Below are 20,603 nucleotides of genomic sequence, written 5' to 3'. Positions count from 1 at the left end.
GACTACTGTACTGCACTTCTCATCAGAGTTTTAAACTGCAATATCTGTAAAAAAAAAACGACAGCTAGGATCCTGACCGGTACTAGGGTATGTGATCACATGACTCCTAGTTTAGAGTGCTTGCACCGAGTCCCTGTCAGGTACCGAGTTGAATTTAAAATCCTTATGTTGACGTATAAAGCATCGCATGGTCTGGCTCCTCGGTATTTGACCGAGCTCTTAACTTTGCACTTACCGAGTCGTAATTTGCGCTCCTCTCGGTCTGGTCTTTCAGCTGTTCCTTAAACAGGTCTTCACTCCACGGCGTTTTCATCATACGCCCCTGCACTGTGGATTTCTCTCTCCTGGTTGACATTAGCGAAGCACAGTCGCTATGTACTTTGGAATCTCGTCTTAAAACATTTTACTTTGGTATAAGCTCGATATCTGACTTCATCTTGTTATGTATCGCCATTTATAATTCTTTCTAATTCTATAAAGTCAGTGCCATTCTAACGGAATTGATATTTCTGACTGTTACGTAAATAGACGTGAATGGGAAAGCTCACCGTGTTCTCTGTTACAGGAGTGTGCACAGTATTTCCTGGAAGTGAAAGACAAAGATATCAAGCAGGCTCTGGCTGGTCTCTTCGTGGAGATTTTGGTGCCTGTTGCAGCAGTAAGTGCAGAAGTATTGGCACAGTTACATTTACATTTACATTTACATTACATTTATTCACTTAGCAGACGCTTTTATCCAAAGCGACTTACAAATGAGAAAGATACAAGCAAAGCGATATATCAAGCAGAGAACAATACAAGAAGTGCTACCATACGAGATCTATTAATTGAATTCCAGAAGAAGCAAAGTGCAGAGTAGAGGTGTAAGTGCTTTTTTTATTATTATTATTATTATTATTATTATTATTATTATTATTATTATGAGTTTGTTAGGTGTTCACGGAAGAGGTGGGTCTTTAGTTGTTTTTTGAAGATGGTGAGAGATTCTGCGGTCCGGACTGAGATTGGAAGTGCATTCCACCACTGAGGAACAGTTAGTGTGAAGGTTCTGGAAAGGGACCTAGCGCCACGCTGAGTTGGAACTGCTAAACGTCGGTCGCTAATCGATCGCAGATTGCGAGAGGGAACGTAGGCCTTCAGGAGAGAGTTGAGGTAGGGGGCGCTGTTCCTGACAAGGTCTTGTAGGTGAGCATCAAGGCCTTGAATTTGATACGGGCGTCTACAGGAAGCCAGTGGAGGGAGATGAAGAGGGGTGTGACATGGGTTCTCTTGGGCTGGTTGAAGACGAGGCGCGCTGCAGGATTCTGAATCATCTGAAGGGGTTTGATGGAGCTGGCTGGGAGGCCTGAAAGCAGTGAGTTGCAGTAATCCAGTTTAGAATTAACAAGAGCCTGGACTAGAATCTGTGTAGCCTGTTTGGTGATGTAGGGTCGGATTTTCTTGATGACAAGCTTTCTGCTTACGTGTCGAACTCTAGCATGCGCCTCTGCAAGTCACTCTAGATAAGGGCGTCTGCTAAATGCTAAATAAAGATTTGACAAAGCAGTCTTTTAGTGTTCTAATTTAAATCTTAAGTGTTAGCACTTCGACTGTCTGACTTACTTTATGTTCGAGAAAAATCACCTGAGACTGTGCAGAAGCTACAGTTCTGGCGAATGACAGTACACGGCATGTTTAGAACACTGGCTTTATTATATTTCTTCCTGTGTTTGAATCTTGTTCGGCTGACCCTTGTTCATTTTTTTGTTTTAATGGCAGGCTGTGAAGAATGAAGTCAACGTTCCTTGTCTAAGGAACTTTGTGGAGAGTTTGTATGATACAACGTTGGATCTGTCTACTAGGAAGAAACACTCTCTGGTCAGATTCTAGCTCTGTATAACTCTCTTTGTGCTTCCGAAGTGCTGTTTTATCCTCATCTTCTATCCGCTACTGTGAAATGATCGTTGCCTTGACCAGGCCTATGTCATCTAATTTTAATAACACCTAATCGTCTAACGCATGATTTATTACTTTTAAAAAATGTCTTTTAATGGATTTCTATTACTGGATTAGTTCAAATAATACAAATAAATGTAACCTTTTTTTTGGTGGGGGGGTAAAAATTCAACCGAATTTTGAAGATGATAAATCGGGGTGTATTTGGTAAATTGTTGCTGTATGGCAACGATGTGCAACGGTGGAAAGTATCATATCGTCAAAAATAACACAAAATGTATGAGATCACAAGTCCAATTACTGCATTTCCCAGACTATAAGTTGCAGAGTTTTGTTGCCACCTAGAAAGTGTGTAAAAGTTGTATCTTCTAGAAAGGAATGACAGCTGTAAATGTGTAAATGTGGATGGATTTACTCACTCGAAATTCACAAAAAATCGTATCAAAATTTGAATAATTACCGTAATTTCCGGACTATAAGCCGCGACTTTTTTCACACGCTTTGAACACTGCGGCTTAAACAATGATGCGGCTAATTTATGGATTTTTACGGGCTAACGAGCTTCATGCCGCCAAAACATTTAGCCACGTCACATCGGACCAATGAAATTACCGAACAGGTCACAGTGGACCAGTGAAACTGTTCGAATGAAATCAAACGCACTCACACTAAATTCTTCAGATCGGTCATTTTGCGCTTCATGCACACCCCCTCATCATGGAAAACACACAAAGAAATGCAACTTTCAAGTTAAAGGCGATCGATCTGGCTGTCGAAGAAGGGAATAGCATGTGAAGAGCAACTTTTGCTCAAGTCTGCCAGTGGATCCTAACAGCGTGGAGCAGTGTCAACAAATCTACGATCACCAGCGGGTTTCGAAAGGCTGGGCTGCTGTGTGATGAAGAGGACAGCACGAGCTCAAGGGCGAATTTGCCTCGAGACGTAAGTGACATTGAGAGTGACAACGAAAGAGAGACTGAGGAAGCGTGTGACAAAATACCGGTAATACTGAGGCTGTTCAATTCCAACACCGAAGATGACGACTTTAGTGGTTTTAGTGCGCAGGAGGAAGATGAAGATAGCGATCAATGACTTTTCCTGGTAGGCAACTGTATATTTTTTTTTTAACCAGCCATGTTACAGGCACTGTTCAGAAAAAAGCATTTACGGTACGTATTTAATTAAAAGTTTAAAAAAAGCTTTCTGTGTAACATCTTTCTGTGTAAATATCTCATGTTACAACGTGGACACCTGCGGCTTATAGACAAGTGCGGCCTATATATGTACAATTTTTTTTTTCTTTTTAAAGTTAGTGGGTGCGGCTTATATTCAGGTGCGCTCAATAGTCCGAAAATTACGGTAGACCCAAACATGCTTTGGGTGGAGTATCTTTTTAATTCTTTCTCTGGAAACATAAAATGTAGAAAATAAGGTGCAATTGCAAAAAGTCTGAAGTTAGAATTTTTTCTTACTTAGAATGTGAAAAAAAAAAAAAAAAGTAAATATACTGTTAGAGAAGCCGAGTGTTTTTTTTTGTTTTTTTTTGCTATGTAGGCCTGTTTCAGTTCATGAATGACACACTACAGTTCTGTTAGCGCATGTTGTCGCCGTATGGCAACGATTACGTTTTACCATTTAACAGAATACTCAAAATATAGAAAGTAGTTTTGCCTAAATATTGAAAAATGTATCAGATTTTGAGAGCCCTCCGGTGATGACCTTCACCATACCATGTGACTGCAGAAAAGGAAGTGCAAAGAGCACTTCCTGGTCATGTGACATGCCTTTTTTTTTTTTGCTATGTCAAACGTAAAGCTCTCTTTTTCCAGTTACATAGGAAAATATTAGTTTTGTATTATTTGCTATTAAAAAATTGGAGATAAATTTATCGTTGCCGTATGGCAACACCATGCAGGACAGGGCTAATACATTGTATCTTTATCTAAATTATTATCTGTATAAACAGTATTTGTGGAAATAGCCAGACTGAAACCCTTCTCAGGCTTGGGAATTGTTTAGGATACAGAGGGGTGTGTGTGTGTGACCCTTGCTTTGGGCATCATTTTTGTAATATATGAAAACTTTAAGACGTTAAGACGTCAATCCTGACCCTCTGTCTGTGTTTGTGCTCAGGCTCTTTACCCGCTCGTCACATGTCTGCTGTGCGTCAGTCAGAAGCAGTTCTTCCTCAACAGATGGCATGTCTTCCTCAGCAACTGCCTCTCAAACCTGAAGGTAGTGCGTCTTCGCCTTACACTCTATTCCGCTTTTTCACATTTCAACATTAAATTGCCATTTTAATTTTTTTTTTTTGATATACTCATCTCTAATTACTGTATCATCATCTAAACTGATTTTGAAAAGCCTGCATCTAAACACAACATATTATATACGGTATATTTGATCTCGATGTGTACGCTATAGCTGTAAAGTACAGCGTGCGTATATAATTGTGTTTAACGTGGTATTAAAAAGAGCGTATCTGTTGTCCAGAGCAAAGACCCAAAGATGGCCCGTGTAGCCCTGGAGTCTCTCTACCGTCTCCTCTGGGTGTACATGATCCGCATCAAGTGTGAAAGCAACACTGCGACACAGGGGTGAGTGTGTTCCCATGTTGTGTAGAACTCCTGCAGTTAAAGCCTACTGAGAGCCAGGCTTGGGCAGAGCCGCAGGAAGTGGTGTTTACGTCATCATGCCTGCTCCATCAATGCCATCTTTCTTGGTGGATTATGGGCAGGCTGGAGCAGTGAAATAAATAACACACGCTCTGTACCCCACCCAGTGGCGTCACTCTGTGTGTGTGTGTGTGTGTGTGTTGCCTCGGCGTAATTAGTGAAGGAGGGCCAGGAGTGGGTGGAGGACAGAAAAAGGAAAACTCTGGGAACTTGGCTAACAGCCTTACTTGGCAATGGGCTTGGATGCAAACAATGAATAGTACCATTTTGGAACTTAGATGTGCGTTTGGACCTTTTTTAGCTGATGCTTTATTAGGTTTACTAAAATAACTCAGTGGATGCAGTTTGAGCTTTAGGGTGTTCATTTAGTCCAAACGCCAGACCACTATAACTGCAGTAGCACTTTAATGAGGTGCACTGAGGTACAGTCTATGAAGAACTTTATTATTTTTCCATTAGTTGTGAAAAAGCTAATACAACTTTCTTTCTATCATGTTATCCCACAGCACTGTTGAGTTCTCAAATCTGATTGGTCACAAGGTTGATTCATGTCCTATAGCAGCAGCTCTGACAGTAATTCAAGCTGTAATTCAAATCATAGATCATTAATGCGCTTGTTCTAATACCATGTTGCTTTAATCTATAGTTATAATAAGGACTTACACGGGGACTTTTATGGTGGATAGACCACATAATCTAAATGTGTTTTATTTACCAAAGACGTAAGATACTGTATGTAGTAATTGTTGATACTGTGATGTTTATTTAACATTTATGCAAGAGTCTCCGGTGTCAGTGCTTTGTAACAGTAGGTAGGTTTTCCACCATGGGAAAGTCCTCATGGCAGACGAGTTTGCACTTTTCTGGTTCTTAGTACATTTACAGCATTTGTCAGACGCCCTTATACAGAGCGACTTAAATTAATCTCTTTTCTACAGTTGAACAGCTGAGGGCCTTGTTCAGTGGCCCAGCTTGGCGGTTCTGGGATTTGAACTCGCAATCTTCCATGACAAGCTGTGATTTTATCTTAGAAAATAGAGGCCGGTGAGGGAGTGACTGTTTATAGCGGCTATAACGTAAAGGAGAACCGTAACTAACTTGCCTTATGGATGTTCAACCACATGAAATGTAGCTATAAATGCTTAAAAAGCATGACATGTCGTTGTTCAGTGAATAAAGATGGTAATTGTTGGTAAATTGCTGTGGTATAAACGGAAGGCAAGACTTCTGGTTTTGCTGTCATAGGAAAATAATCGATCTGGGGTGGTAACAGTAACGCCGCTTTGTGTCGACCTGCAACATTTACATTTACAGCATTTGGCGGACGCCCTTATCCAGAGCGACTTACATTTCTCTTGTTTATAACTGAGCAGTTGAGGGTTAAGGCCTCAGTGGTCAGTGCTCAGTGCTCAGTGGCCCAGCAGTGGAAGCTTGGATTTGAATGTAAATGACGCACTTATATAGCGCTTTTATCCAAAGCGCCTTACACTGTGTCTCATTCACCCATTCACACACACACACTCACACACCAGTGGTAGCAGAGCTGCCATGCAAGGCGCTAACTTGCCATCGGGAGCGACTTGTGGTTCAGTGTCTTGCCCAAAGACACTTCGGCATGTGGAGTCACGTGGGCCGGGAATCGAACCTCCAACCCTACGATTAGTGGATCGTAGCCACAGCCGCCACAGCCGCCCTAATGTATGACCTTCTGATCAGTAGTCCAACATCTTAACCACTGAGCTACCACTGCCCTGCACTGCTCTGCAACATACCACCGCATTGTTGATTCTTTTCCAATAACAGTATGTCCCTTACATTTAAAACATCAAATTTAATCTTACCTCACTTATATACGACCGGTCTCATTAAGATACAGCAGTAGGGAACATATCCTGTTATGCCAGCTGGTTTACTCAGATGTTTCGTCTAGTTCAGGCATCATATGCAGTGCAGTCACTGATGAAAGGTTTGATTAATGACGGATTTTAAAATCTTGTCAATAATACCTGCAGGATGAAAAATCCACCTTTCTAAACACAGAAAATTGAACACGCCTTCCCGAAGGCAGAACCGCGTAATGATCCGAAAGTGAAAGTAGTTACGTGCGTTTGGGCAGGGTTTGTTTTGCTACATTTTTGAGAAATTAAATATTTATGCAAGTTGAGATCTTCCTCTTGCCAATATTAGCATCAGGTTTTTCTTTTATATATATATACACATATATATTAATTCATTTAATAGTTTAACAATGTATCTGTGGCATATACGGTGGTAAATGTTGTTAAAATGTGTATGCTGCAGTATCCATAATCCTGTAGCCCTGCCCCCAAGTCCCATTAAGTTCTGTTAGTCTGTTAGTGTCAGTCTATAAACCGCACCACAGGACTGGTGGACCGTGAAAAAGGTTTCGTTTGGTTTTTTTAATGGCAAACAGTCTAGTTGTTTGCGCAGTAGATAAATTCCTTTAGTGTGCATTGTGTCACAACCTGTTTGGTCTTTTGTGTTTACTGTACTGTGCTCTGGGGTGGGGTTCCTGTAGGGTTGGCGGTTGATTCAGTGCTCTTAGAGTAACAGGCTACAGGAGGCTACATTCACTTCAGCTAACATCTTGTATGATGAAGTTGCTTTGTCACTTTAGCAGGTTGTACAGACATGAACTGGGATTAGCACGTTGCAGGTTAAGCAGTCACCACGGCCCCTTGGAAGCTGTTCGTCTCTCTCTCTCTCTCTCACACACACACACACACACATATATACACATGCCATAACCTTAAATAAAGCTAGTGTCATGAGGCCATGCCAGGATTCTACCATGCGCTAATTTCCCCAAAATAGAGCTGAACTACACTTAGATGAATTGACTAAAACAGCAGGCAGTACTGCAATACAGCATCCTCATTATTTCTGTGACTGAAGCCAGTTGTTAAAATGAATTCAGATTACATCATGTTTAATTGATTGGTCTTGATAAATTGATGTCATTTGTTTACTGATATATATTTTTTTTTCTCTCGCTCTCTAAACAGACGTCTTAACAACATTGTCACGACGCTGTTCCCAAAAGGATCTCGGAGCGTGGTCCCAAAAGACATGCCGCTCAATATCTTCGTCAAGATCATTCAGTTTATTGCACAGGTAAAGAAAAAATATACGCACCAACCACACGCACACACACACACACACACACACACACACACACACACACTAATTAATGATCATATCACACCTATTACTAGCCCCATTTTCCTTTTATAAATAAAAGCTGCAATCCGCATGCAGACCAGACAAATGTCCCCACAATGTCAAAACTGTCAGACACAATGTAAAAATGTAAAAATGTAAAAATGAGTTGTTTTTTAAAATGAATTAAGTAAGTAACTAAATAAGTAGTAAGTAAGTAAGTAAATAGTAAGTAAGAAGTAGGTAACTAAGTAAGTCGTAAGTATGTAAATAACTAAGAAGTAAGTAGTAAGTAAGTAACTAAGTAAATAGTAAGTAAGTAGTAAGTAACTAAGTAATAAGTAAGTAACTAAATAAGTAGTAAGTAAGTAAATACTAAGTAAGTAGGTAACTAAGTAAGTAGTAAGTAAGTAAATAACTAAGAAGTAACTAAGTAGTAAGTAAGTAATAAGTAAGTAAGTAGTAAGTAAGTAAGTAACTAAGAAGTAAGTAGTAAGTAACTAAGTAAGTAGTAAGGAAATACTAAGTAAGTAGGTAACTAAGTAAGTAGTAAGTAAGTAAATAACTAAGAAGTATCTAAGTAATAAGTAAGTAACTAAGTAAGTAGTAAGTAAGTAAGTAAGTAACTAAGAAGTAAGTAGTAAGTAAGTAACTAAGTAACTAAGTAAGTAGTAAGTAAATAAGTAAGTAACTAAGAAGTAAGTAGTAAGTAAATAAGTAATAAGTAAGTAACTAAGTAAATCGTAAGTAAGTAGTAAGTAAGTAAATAACTAAGAAGTAACTAGTAAGTAACTAAGTAATAAGTAAGTATAAAGGAAGTAACTAAATAGTAAGTAAATAACTAAGAAGTAAGTATTAAGAAAGTAACTAAGTAAGTAGTAAGTATGTAAAGTAGTAAGTAGTAAGTAAGTAACTAAGTAAATAGTACGTAAGTAACTAAGTAATAAATAAGTAACTAAGTAAGTCGTAAGTATGTAAATAACTAAGTAGTAAGTAGTAAGTAAGTAACTAAGTAAATAGTAAGTAAGTATTAAGAAAGTAACTTAGTACGTAAGTAACTAAGTAAACAGTAAGTAAGTATTAAGAAAGTAACTTAGTAAGTAGTAAGTAGGTAGTAACTAAGTAAGTAAACAGGTAAGTAATAAATATTTATAAGCCCATTTTATGAGTTGAAACAAAAATATTAGGTGTGTACACATTTATAACTGTCAGTGTTTGTTCATTATTTTATGAAGCAACGTTGTTTGTTTTACTTGTTTAACTCCCTTCTTACAGGAAAGGCTTGATTTTGCCATGAAGGAAGTCATCTTTGACCTGCTGTGTGTTGGGAAGCCTGCAAAAGCTTTTAGTCTTAACCCAGAGGTATATAAATAATGAAGTTATTATAATACTAAATCGATATATCCTGCACTGCTTTGTACTGTGTGTGTTCTGTTGATAGTGTTGCATTCCCATGCATGCCGTTTCCTCCGCTGATGCTTACGATACAGAATGCAGTAAATTGAGTTACTCGTTACGTGTATTTGAATGCAAGTCGATGATCGTCTTGGTTTTTCTAATGGCTCTGTGTGTACTTCAGAGGATGAATATTGGCCTGCGTGCATTCCTGGTCATCGCCGATAAGCTGCAGCAGAAGGACGGAGAGCCACCGATGCCCAACACGGGGGTCACTCTTCCGTCTGGGAACACGCTGCGGGTCAAAAAGACGTACCTGAGCAAAGCACTCACCGAGGAGGAGGCCAAACTTATAGGTGACCGACTGAAATCATGCAGTGCTTACTGATAGATATACTTTAAGATATAGATGGATGGATGGATGGATAGATAGATAGATAGATAGATAGACATCTATATCTTAAAGTATAACTATGCATTACATACATTTAGCAGTTTGTGATTTTTTTTAACAAGCAGTTTTTGGCTTATCAGATTTAAAAAATACCCTAGAAAAGGTATCTTTTTGTGTTTGTGGGTTTGTAGATTTCTTTTTAAAAATTTTCTGGCCCAGAAATTAGGCCCTGCCCCTTTTTACCTAAAGGCTGATTTAAAGACAGTTCATAAAGTGGTTGGAATTTGTTTCTATGACAACTAAATAGCCTTAATAGTGAAGTTAATCCCATATAGCAAGTTTAAAGCAGGTTTTACTTGAAAGTTTTAAAAGGTTTAAAATGAAAAGGTTTTCCAAAATGAGTAGTTTTCACCTAGAACTCAGGAGCAGCAGTGAGAAGCTCGGAAACTCCTGAAGCCGGTTGAGAAAACCCCAAGAGCATCCAGAGCTCATGAGTAATACTGTTAAGAATTTATAAGATCAAATCATTTTGATTTGCTGAGCACTTTTCCTGGTCAGTGCATAATTTCCTATGTTTTATTTATGTAATTACAAGAAAAGACAACCGTTTGAATATACTTCATCTTTTATCCCATGTGTTCTGCCATGTAGGAATGTCTCTCTACTATTCCCAAGTTCGGAAAGCCATAGACAACATCCTGAGACATTTAGATAAAGAAGTGGGTCGCTGTATGATGCTTACTAATGCGCAGATGCTTAATAAGGAACCGGAGGACATGATCACGTGAGTATGACCCACAGCACACCAGATCTATACAAAATGACCAGGAGAGATTCTCAGTTTGTTAACGTCAATCATTTGCACCTCTAACAGATATTCTTTTACACTAGAGTAATAAACCTAACAGATACGTTTACTTCACCGTCCAATTACGATTACTTTATTTATGAACAAGGCTTGATACACGTTGCAGAATTACGTCGTGTAATAAATCCGTGAAAAACGTATCTTTTCTGATGCGTGTCAATTTCTTCAGCATAGAGATGAAAGATGTCATATAGATGTCATAGGAGATCATATAAATCTGTTTTTTTGGGGGTTTTTTTACTCTAAATAATAAAGAAATAATCATTTCTTTTCCTGAAAAATGCTTTCTCTTGAGAGTGAAATAAATATTTGAGTCCTAACAACATCAAAAGACTTTTTCCATGCATATTTGTGCATATTTAATCCTACAAAGCCTCGTTTGCATAAACGAGTGAACATTCCTGATAAAATCCGAGTACAAATACAGTTAAACCATATCAGAAATCAGCTGAAGAGATTAATTATGATATGTTTTGTTGGATGACGTTACCCTGTTTATCTGCCGTGACCTGCCTTAAGTAGGTTAGATTGCTGTGTAAAGTACATGTGTAACGACACACTCTATAACTACACGTTTTTTCCCTTTTGCTGTGGTAATGGAATAATATTCCTAGTTTATTTCTGTCTGTGTTTGCGTGTTCTCAGAGGGGAGAGGAAGCCCAAGATCGACCTGTTTAGGACGTGTGTAGCTGCCATCCCTCGCATCCTGCCTGATGGCATGACCAAGCCAGAGCTCGTCGACCTGCTAGCCCGGTGAGTGCGTGTATGTGTGTGTGTATGTGTGTGTGAGAGATAGGGGTAGATGATGGGATGGTGTGATGGGACCTGACGTGAAGCAGAGTTACCGTTACCACGTCGACGTTGATTATTTTCCTTTAACGACACATCCTGAAACATTCTCGTCCTCGTACACCACATCCGTCGCCGATGAATACGATTTGTAATTCATTGATGAACAACACACGTGTTTTTATTTATTTATTCATTTAGTTATATTTCACGTTGTGAAGCATCTGTAAGGAAGCACAAAAGCACAGGGAATGCACGGCTGATCTGGTTTCTCCGAGACTCCTCGGTGAGGTGATCTCTTCCTGGCTGAATTGGTCATCTCGGTGCAATCCGAGAGGTGAACTGCTCTAATCGGGTCTAATTCCTCATGTTTAAAGCATTAGGTCAGAGCAGGTTTATTTGACTGCGGGGGATAACCTTGAGTGCTGCGTTCCTGTTGCATGCGCCGTATCAGAAGAACCTAAAAACCGAATGATTTCTGAAATAAAATGCCGTGTCGAGGAAGATTTCAGGTGAAAAATAAAGGGATTCGCGAGTTGTTCCTTTTCAGATATCTCTCATACCGTATTTAACTAATATTTAGTAATGCACAGCTAACGGATGACGGCTGATTCTGATTGGTCGCAAGGCTGCAACACGATTTACATGTATACAGTATATTATATGTGCTCGTTCTGATTCGTTATTATTTCTATTCATGATTATGTCTGACATAGAGACGTTTCGCTAGCATTCCTTTAGCATTTTTGGAAGGAGTCTCCAGTGTCAGTGAAGTGAAAGTCTTCAGGACGGACGATGTTGTGCTTCGCGGTTTCTCAGTAACATGGGCAGCTGTGCTTTTTAACTTGAAGTGAAGGAAATGAAGGAGAAAAGAGGGAAACAACTGTTTATAACTGCAGCAACACAACAGGATAACAGTAATAGGCTCGTTTCAGAGACGTTCCACAACATTAAATGTATATTATAATTACGATGTTATGTTGTAAGCATGGCAAAGTGACAAACACTTCAGGATGGGCTGTTACAGGGAAATACACGATATGGCCGAAAGTATGCGGACGTAGACTTCCACGCTTCTGGGAAGGCTGGGAATGAAACTGCTAGATTTTGGAGTGTGGCTGTGGGGATTTGTGTCCATTCAGCCACAGGAGCGTTAGTGAGATCAGACACTGATCATGATAACGATAACGAGTCTTTATTAATCACGTAGCATTACAGCCCGGTGAAATTCTTTTCTTCGTATACCCCAGCATGTCAGGAAGTTGGGGTCAGAGCGCAGGGTCAGACATGATACAGCGCCCCCTGGAGCAGAGAGGGTTAAGGGCCTTGCTCAAGGGCCCAACAGTGGCGTCTTGGCAGTGCTGGTTCTTGAACCCCCGACGTATAAAGACAACATACACAACTGTGTGCTTCTAGCATTATGGCAGCAGTTTGTGGAAGGCCCACATATGGGTGTGATGATCAGGTGTCCAGAAAGTTTTGGCCATATAATATGTTCAACATTCACTTTTCACTATTGGGCTGCAATACCGTACCACGTCATTGCTTGAGTTTCCTGAAACAGCATGAACCGTTGTGTTTTCTATCCTTACATAATCTGCCTTTTGTCACGAATTCCACTCCCGCGGCCGTGTAGTCTTCATATCTTGTTTGGATGTCCCTCAACATGCTTCTTTGTTTACACTGATGTGCATTTTGTTTTGATTTTCAGTCTTGTCTCCTTCCTTGTCCCGTGATTGGTATGTTCCCTGATTGTACTCAACTGTGTTCGGTTCATTTGTTTGCTTATTTGCCCCCCACCCCCCCGTGTCTTTGTCTCACTGCGAAGTCTTACCATTCTTGTCTTTACGTCCGAGCCTTGTTCTTGTTTCATATGTAGTATTTCCTGGTTTAGACCATTGCTCGTGTTTCTGGTTTCCTAATTATGGATAACTCTAGTTTAATGTTGTCAGGCCCGTGTTTTGACCCCGGCTTTGACCTTGACTCTGATTTTACGCACTTGTGTTGTGCCTCGACTCACCGCGTGTTACACCTTTTAATATTTATTAAGGATTTAAATGAACATTATTTTCACTTCAAGTGTTTCAAGTAAAATGCAGAATTTAGGCGTGTTTCTATTTCCTCGTTTGATGACTTTTTTTTTTTTGTTTTGTTTGATGATGTAAACCAAAATTGATATTATTTTGAATCACACTGTTATTTGTGAGTATTATGAGTATTATGAACGTGTTTGATTGCTGCTTCACTTGTTCACTCGGTGGAAATGAAGTCATAATAACGTATAGTTAAGTGCTTGACTGAGAGTGTCTTGTGAGCAGGTTGACCATCCACATGGACGATGAGCTGCGTCTGATAGCCCAGAATTCCCTGCAGAGTCTGCTGCTGGACTTCTCAGACTGGCGGGAGGAAGTGCTGCTGGGATACAGCGGTTTCCTGCTGCGGGAGGTGCAGGACACACAGCAGAGCCTTCTTCACTCCTCTATTAAACTGCTCCACCAGCTCCTCACGCAGTGGAGGCTCGCGCTCCTCACATCCAGCAGGAGCACGGAGAACTCCAACATCTGCTCTGCCGAGGTAAAACATCAACACTTACGCTTATGTCTATTCCCATCGATCCACGCTGGATATGATGATAGTCGGAGAATATGATCCTGATGTGTGAGGACAAATGAACCGTGTGAGTGTTTATTGGTTTTGGAGCTGAGGTTAAGGTGGAGTTGCAGATGGTGGGTGGTGGCAGGATGTCACGAAGATGATTCACACCTTTCTGTTGCTCTAATCACCTTCCAAAATTAAATCAAATAAATCCATCTACTACATCGTTTCATGTTTGTGTTATAAATTAAAACGGAAGATTTATAGAACTGCAGTTGAGGTGAATGCGTCATGTTGTTATTTTACTATGTTTAACACTTTAAAGTATGTGTGTGTGTGTGTGTGTGTGTGTGTGGATATTGTATATGTACTGTATGTATGTATCTGTGTGTATATTACATCTGGCTCTGTGTGTGTGTGTGTGTGTGTGTGTGTGTGTGTGTGTGTGTGTGTGTAGTTATTACAGGGTGCGTCAGGCTCCAGGCTCCGTGCTGAAGCTGCTCCTTTCTCGGTGGTGTTGCGTGCTCTCGAGGGTCTCGCTCTCGTGCTGCTCTGCTCCTGTCACACTGCTACACGCAAACTAGCCGTGTCCGTGCTCCGAGAGCTCCGCCTCCTCCTGCTCACGGTCTCACACACTGAGGTTAGAGCACACACACACACACACACACACACACACATCTCTCACAGCGTACATTATAGCAACCCACATTTCTGATTCTGGGATTGAGGACACAAGGCTAAAACCATCCTTGGACTCAGTCATGTATTCATTCACAGCTCCGAATGCATTTTCAAGATGCGTAATAATACGGATATTTAGATATCTAGATATTTAACAGTTTAATACAATTTTTTTTTTTGTGTGAGAAATTCCAGTCCTCTACAGTAAACGTGGAATTAAGAGAATCAGCGTGTGTATAGATTCATTTTTTGGGATATGATAGACCATTGGATATTAATTACCTGGGGTTATTTCTTGAAAGAACAGATTATAATAGGTAAAAGACAGTGACATCTTTACCGACACGGACACATGCGTACTCCACGTGATGGATTCAGACACGGCCTAAATCGCAGATTAATAATTGCCCCTTGTAAACCCCATCTGATTTAATCTACTCTAACGGTATTGCTAATTTACCACCTGGGGCAACTAACTGCCATAACGGCTAGGTGGGGTTTTATGAGCGCTATAAATAATGCTAACAAGTTGGCGTATTACAAGTACGCTAATGCAAAAATAAATAAATAAATGAACGTCTATAAATTCCAGCACCTGATGGAGGGTTTAATAAGGAAAGCAAAGCCAAGGACACGTTAAAAAAATAAATAAAAAAAAGTGAAATTTGGAAGTGTTTGTGAACACGAGTGTGTGGTGGATGTGTGTGTGTGTTGGACAGGATGATGAGCGGCCCATGCTGGACGTGCTGGACCAGGCGAGCCCGGTGGTGCTGGAGAGCTTCACAAATGTGCTGAGCGATTCTGTAAGCAATTCTGTGTGTGTGTGTGTGTGTGTGTGTGTGTGTGTGTGTGTGTGTGTGGTTTAACTCACACAGAAGCAGCCTCTGTCCAGCCACAAAGTCGCCTCTGTTCTCACCATCATACAAGTTAGTTTGGCCGGTCCACCCTCTGTTTAAGGATTAATACTCAGATTAATACTCAGTGTGTGTTGTGGACTGTACAGAGCCTGTGTGTTCAGTGCTGCAAAGAATCTTCACTTCCTGCAAGGTCCAGCACTCGAAATGCATGTCCAAATAAGTGCTTTTGTAGTAGTGCATTTGTATACTGTAGTTATCGAATTCTCGAATCTGATTGGTCAGGAGGTGTCTAGTCCAGCCAATCAGCGGTTTATATTAATGCACTTGTTCTAATACCTTATCATTTCTTATAGTAACAACTAATTCACATTAGTGCACAGGATAATCCACATAATCTAACCTAATAATACATCGATTTATAAATAATAAACAGTAACGTGTCATTGTTAACATGGTGACGTCTGTCAGGAGATGTTTATTTAGGATTTTTGGAAGGAGTCTCCAGTGTCAGTGCGCTGTAGCAGTCAGTGGTAGAGCTGTTGCTATCAGTAAACGGATAAAAAGTACAAGATGCAGGTCTTTAAGCCAAGCGTTGGCGCGTGAGAGGAACAGAAGACATAAACTGTGAAGAGTGACTGAGTTTGAGTGAAAAATGAATGCAAGAATTATGAAATCGTGTCTTTATGTGTTATGAATTACGAATGTTTCTGACAAGGTCAAAGGCATTGTTTGGTGTGCGACCGTGCTGTTGGTTTAAATGTAAGACATTATTTGAATCGCATTGAAACTTTTCATGCCGTCGTTATTTTTAAAACATATCCAGACTTAGGTCAAGGGGAACGACTGGGTGTTAACTCGGATACACTTTATTATAAATATCAAGCAGTCAAAACATTATGTTTGTACTTCAGACGTCGATTCCTTCAGGACACCAGGCTGACCTTGCGTGGTTAGTGGAGTGGAGCGGGAGTCTCCTCAGCAGTCAGTATGACGTGTGCAGCCCCTCGTCGGTGTGGGTGGTGGCACAGTGGGCACGGGACCCCTGGGCTCTTTGCCTCTTCAGCCTGCTGAGACAGGAACATCTACCTAAGCAGTGTCCTACAGCGCTGAGCTACGCCTGGTCCTATGCCTTCACCCGCCTGCAGTTGCTCATGCCTGTGATCGATCCCAGGTGAGACACGGCTCTTTCAGCTGACCAAGTGCTTTATTCTATGCCCAACATGCTGAATAACATGATAAATCATTCATAAATAAATGTGTGAAATCGTTTTCCGTCGATCCCTGTTAGCAACCCAGCTAATACTAAAAAGATGAGTGCAGCGGGTTCGGGTGACAACTACGTGGCTCTGTGGAGGAACTACCTGATCCTGTGCTTCGGCGTGGCCAAGCCGAGCATCATGAGCCCTGGACATCTGCGAGCCTCCGCTCCAGAGATCATGACCCCTACTAGTGAGAACAGCAGCAGCTACGACTACAAAGTGCGTACTCAGAATTAACAGTCATTAATGAACACGTTTTAGTTACACCGGCTGATTCATTTAGCCTGTATTCATTTTTGAAAGTTGTAAGTATTGTACGTTTATATGGCGCTATACACATCACAGTGTAATGATGTGTGTGTGTGTGTGTGTTTGTGTGTGCGTGTGTGTTGTGCATCAGGTGGTGGGGACGCCCTCAGTAGCGTGGCTATTAAAGCAGCTCGTTCCCTTGATGCGTTCCGAGAGCATCGAGATCACCGAGGCGCTGGTGCTGGGCTTCGGCCGCACGAACTCGCTCATTTTCAGGTCAGAAATTCCAACGCCGTCATTTCCTACCCTGTGCCCGTATTTATCAATAAATTGTTAACAGAATGCATTCTAAGTAACGTGTGCTACGTGTACAGAGTTCATTGTAGTTATGACTTTCATGGAAACAAAATAACTTTGCTGTACTCTTGTTGATTTGTTTAAAAAATGTATCTGTTGGTGTGTTTCGTGCAGAGAACTGATCGAAGAACTGCACCCTTTGATGAAGGAAGCTCTGGAAAAGAGACCGGAGGTCAGTGTCTATACCATAACATCTGCATAAGATGTACAAGTGTGTAGAAATCCAATCAAAGGATAGTGCTCGCGCAGTTAGTGAAAGCTTGGCTAACATTTCCCGTGAATCCAGTGTTCAAAATGCATTCGAAGTGTATTTAAGAACAAATACAGCCCCTGGATCACAGATTCGCTCTCGGTACGTGGTGCTTTCGTGTAGTTTTGAGTTCACTCAGTGGTCTTTTGTTATGACGTGTGCTTTTGTTTCGGTTTTGGTCCTGTCCCCACCCCCTGTCGAGCCATTGGTTGATTACCCTAATGTGTTCACCTGTTCTGTGTGAATTCACTTCACTTGTGAAGTCTTGCACATAAAAATGCAACATGATGCCTGAGAGTGCCTTGTATCCGTTTGTATAAATGCTTATAATGTGTCCATACAGCCATGTACACCGGGTATGTTTATATTGGGTAAATACAAGATGGATGGTTGTATAAAAACGGTATGAAGCTTTCTTTATGGATGCAATTTACTTCAATCACTGAGCGCTTGTTATGCATCAGAATAAGAAGCGGAGAGAGCGAAGGGATCTGCTGAGGCTCCAGCTGTTGAGGATCTTTGAGCTGCTGGCTGATTCTGGGGTTATCAGCGACAGGTGAGAGTGATATGTTCATCTTTATCTGACTGTGTGTGTGTGTGTGTGTGTGTGTGTGTTTTGTGTTTTTGTATGAATATGTTGTGGATTCCCACTCTCGGTGAGCAGGGGGTTTCCTAGCTGCTGTCATGTAGTTTTGTTACACGTTCACTGTATTTTTATTTAACCTTTGGTCCTGTCTCTTCATATTCCTTGATTACTCTAATGTGTTCACCTGTGACGTGCCTCGCCTTGATTAGTTTGGTTATTTCTGACCTGCTGTTTCGTTTTCTCCTCGTTAAGTTGTATCATGTTTTTGCCTCATTAAGTTCACACCTTAGTTTCCCGTCTTCCGTGTTTCTTTGTGTAGTTCTTCCTGGTTCGGACCTGAACCTGTTCTTGTGTTTTGATTATCGGTTATTCTTTGTTGTTACGCTATCCGTCTTGTGTTTTCACCTCAGCTACTCACTTTGAGGACGGTTCTTGGATTACCCTTAATCAAACACGTGCTGAGTTTATGCACTCGCGTCATGTCCTCTGAAAATGTGACTTTATTATGTACTAGGGACGTCAAAATTCCTCAAAAAAAAAGAAGTAGTATAACATATAGTATTTGTTTTTGTAATAATTTTATTATGATTGAGCCTGTAATTTAATCTCGAACATCAGCAGCACTGTGCATTCATATGACATGAACTGCACACAGTTAAAACTGTCATCCGTAATGAATTTGGAAATTTTTTTCTCATTGATTTATTTACTTCTTGTTGTCTTCTCGTTGCTGATGTTTAGCTTGTTTTCCTAGGCAAGCCAGGATATATATGTAAATCTAAAAATCTGCCATACATACGAAGTTATTAACAAGGATAATAAGTTTATTATTTTTCTTTATTTGTATCTCCAAATATTTACTATATATATATATATATATATGCATATTTGATAGAGATGGAATAAAGGATTACTGTATATAGCCTACATAATGCACTCTATAGCCGCTTTAGTCCACATGTTTTTACACTGGAAATTCATCACTAATTAATAAGGAATGATTGAAAGAGCTCATTATAAACAAAAGCTGATCCATTTCCAGGAATAATGCTTTATCCTACACTTTTTGAGACGCACTATATTTTATATTTATCTGAATTAATTGAATTTTCCTGCTCTCCCTCTCTCTCTCTCTCTCTCTCTCTCTCTCTCTCTCTCTCTCTCTCTCAGTACTAATGGAGCACTGGAACGTGACACTCTGGCTCTTGGCGCTCTCTTTCTGGAGTATGTGGATCTGACCAGGATGCTTTTGGAGGCTGAGAACGACAAAGACATGGAGATCCTCAGAGACATCCGATCCCACTTTAGCTCCATGGTGGCCAACCTCATACAATGTGTCCCTGGTAAAGACCGAACTCCCAAATAAAACAGTTCCCTCAGTGTAGAACCCAGAGACGCTTCTGAATGAGGACAGTGTGACTGCTGTTCATGAACTCAGACTTTCCATGATGGAACATAAGTTTGGCAAATGTTTTATTCCAAGTTGTTCCTATTAATATGACTAACTTAATTGTTGCCCTTCTGTCTGACTGATAGCATTTACAATTCTCTTTGTAAGGCTCTTCTGAAAATCGCAGTGATTGTAATGATGTAAAGGGCAGAACGACGAGCTATTCTCGGCTATTTCAGATTTCCTCATAAAACGACAGAGACGACCATTCAGAGAACGGATTTCACAATCAATACCAAATGTTATGTTTGAGTTACAATATCAGACATTGTCTGAATCAGACACACAGAGTTCACTTACAGACTGTTAAGTAAATACTAAAAAAAAAAAAAAAATGTAGTTCATGATAAATGCTTTATTAGAAAGGTCAAAGCTGACTCATAATGACATCTTTGTCTGTCTTCAGTGCACCACCGACGCTTCCTGTTTCCCCAGCAGAGCCTACGACATCACCTCTTCATCCTCTTCAGTCAATGGGCCGGTCCTTTCAGCATCATGTTCACACCCCTGGACCGCTACAGCGACCGGAACCATCAAATCACTCGATATCAGTATTGTGCCCTGAAGGTAATGCAACACTGAGCCGGCTAGATTTACAGTACTCTGGATTTTCATCTGATTTGGACTGCATATAGAAGCTCTGAGTTTCTTTTCAAGGAAAATAAATAAGATGTAGACGGAATGGGAGAAGAAATTTAAGTTATATGTAATCTTCATTAGAGCAGGAGTTCCAGTAGAAGGGATCTAGTTCCAGTTTAGAATTCATTTTAAGTTTTATTTTTGGAACATGAAGCACGGCGGCTTAGCGGGGTCGGGGGTTTGAATCCCAACACTGCCCTGTGGGTGCGGAGTTTGCATGTTCTCCCCGTGCTGCGGGGGTTTCCTCCGGGTACTCCGGTTTCCTCCCCCAGTCCAAAGACATGCACGGTAGGCTGATTGGCGTGTCTAAAGTGTCCGTAGTGTATGAATGGGTGTGTGAGTGTGTATGTATGATGTATGATGTGATTGTCACCCTGTCCAGGGTGTACCCTGCCTTGTGCCCCATGCTCCCTGGGATAGACTCCAGGTTCCCCGTGACCCTGA

The 20,603-nt window shown here is 40.7% G+C and overlaps 1 protein-coding gene across 5 annotated transcripts in view; it reads left to right on the top strand.

Annotated features, from left to right (window-relative positions):
- The window catches only part of frya (furry homolog a (Drosophila)), a 92,148-nt gene that overhangs the window by 35,489 nt on the left and 36,056 nt on the right, over window positions 1–20,603 (top strand). For all 5 annotated transcript variants that reach the window (XM_053647750.1, XM_053647751.1, XM_053647753.1 and 2 more), the window contains 19 exons: window positions 566–658; window positions 1,759–1,857; window positions 4,069–4,170; window positions 4,429–4,532; window positions 7,637–7,745; window positions 9,066–9,152; window positions 9,370–9,541; window positions 10,231–10,363; window positions 11,093–11,200; window positions 13,555–13,810; window positions 14,289–14,471; window positions 15,232–15,315; window positions 16,281–16,540; window positions 16,658–16,847; window positions 17,029–17,153; window positions 17,349–17,406; window positions 17,949–18,040; window positions 19,241–19,413; window positions 19,927–20,087. In XM_053647750.1, the coding sequence (XP_053503725.1) occupies window positions 566–658; window positions 1,759–1,857; window positions 4,069–4,170; window positions 4,429–4,532; window positions 7,637–7,745; window positions 9,066–9,152; window positions 9,370–9,541; window positions 10,231–10,363; window positions 11,093–11,200; window positions 13,555–13,810; window positions 14,289–14,471; window positions 15,232–15,315; window positions 16,281–16,540; window positions 16,658–16,847; window positions 17,029–17,153; window positions 17,349–17,406; window positions 17,949–18,040; window positions 19,241–19,413; window positions 19,927–20,087 (2,589 nt within the window). The remainder of the gene's footprint in view (window positions 1–565; window positions 659–1,758; window positions 1,858–4,068; window positions 4,171–4,428; window positions 4,533–7,636; window positions 7,746–9,065; window positions 9,153–9,369; window positions 9,542–10,230; window positions 10,364–11,092; window positions 11,201–13,554; window positions 13,811–14,288; window positions 14,472–15,231; window positions 15,316–16,280; window positions 16,541–16,657; window positions 16,848–17,028; window positions 17,154–17,348; window positions 17,407–17,948; window positions 18,041–19,240; window positions 19,414–19,926; window positions 20,088–20,603) is intronic.

The sequence above is a fragment of the Ictalurus furcatus genome, chromosome 17 (genome assembly GCF_023375685.1).
Source record: "Ictalurus furcatus strain D&B chromosome 17, Billie_1.0, whole genome shotgun sequence".
Lineage (NCBI taxonomy): Eukaryota > Metazoa > Chordata > Actinopteri > Siluriformes > Ictaluridae > Ictalurus > Ictalurus furcatus.
This window is presented reverse-complemented; position numbering and strand designations above follow the sequence as displayed.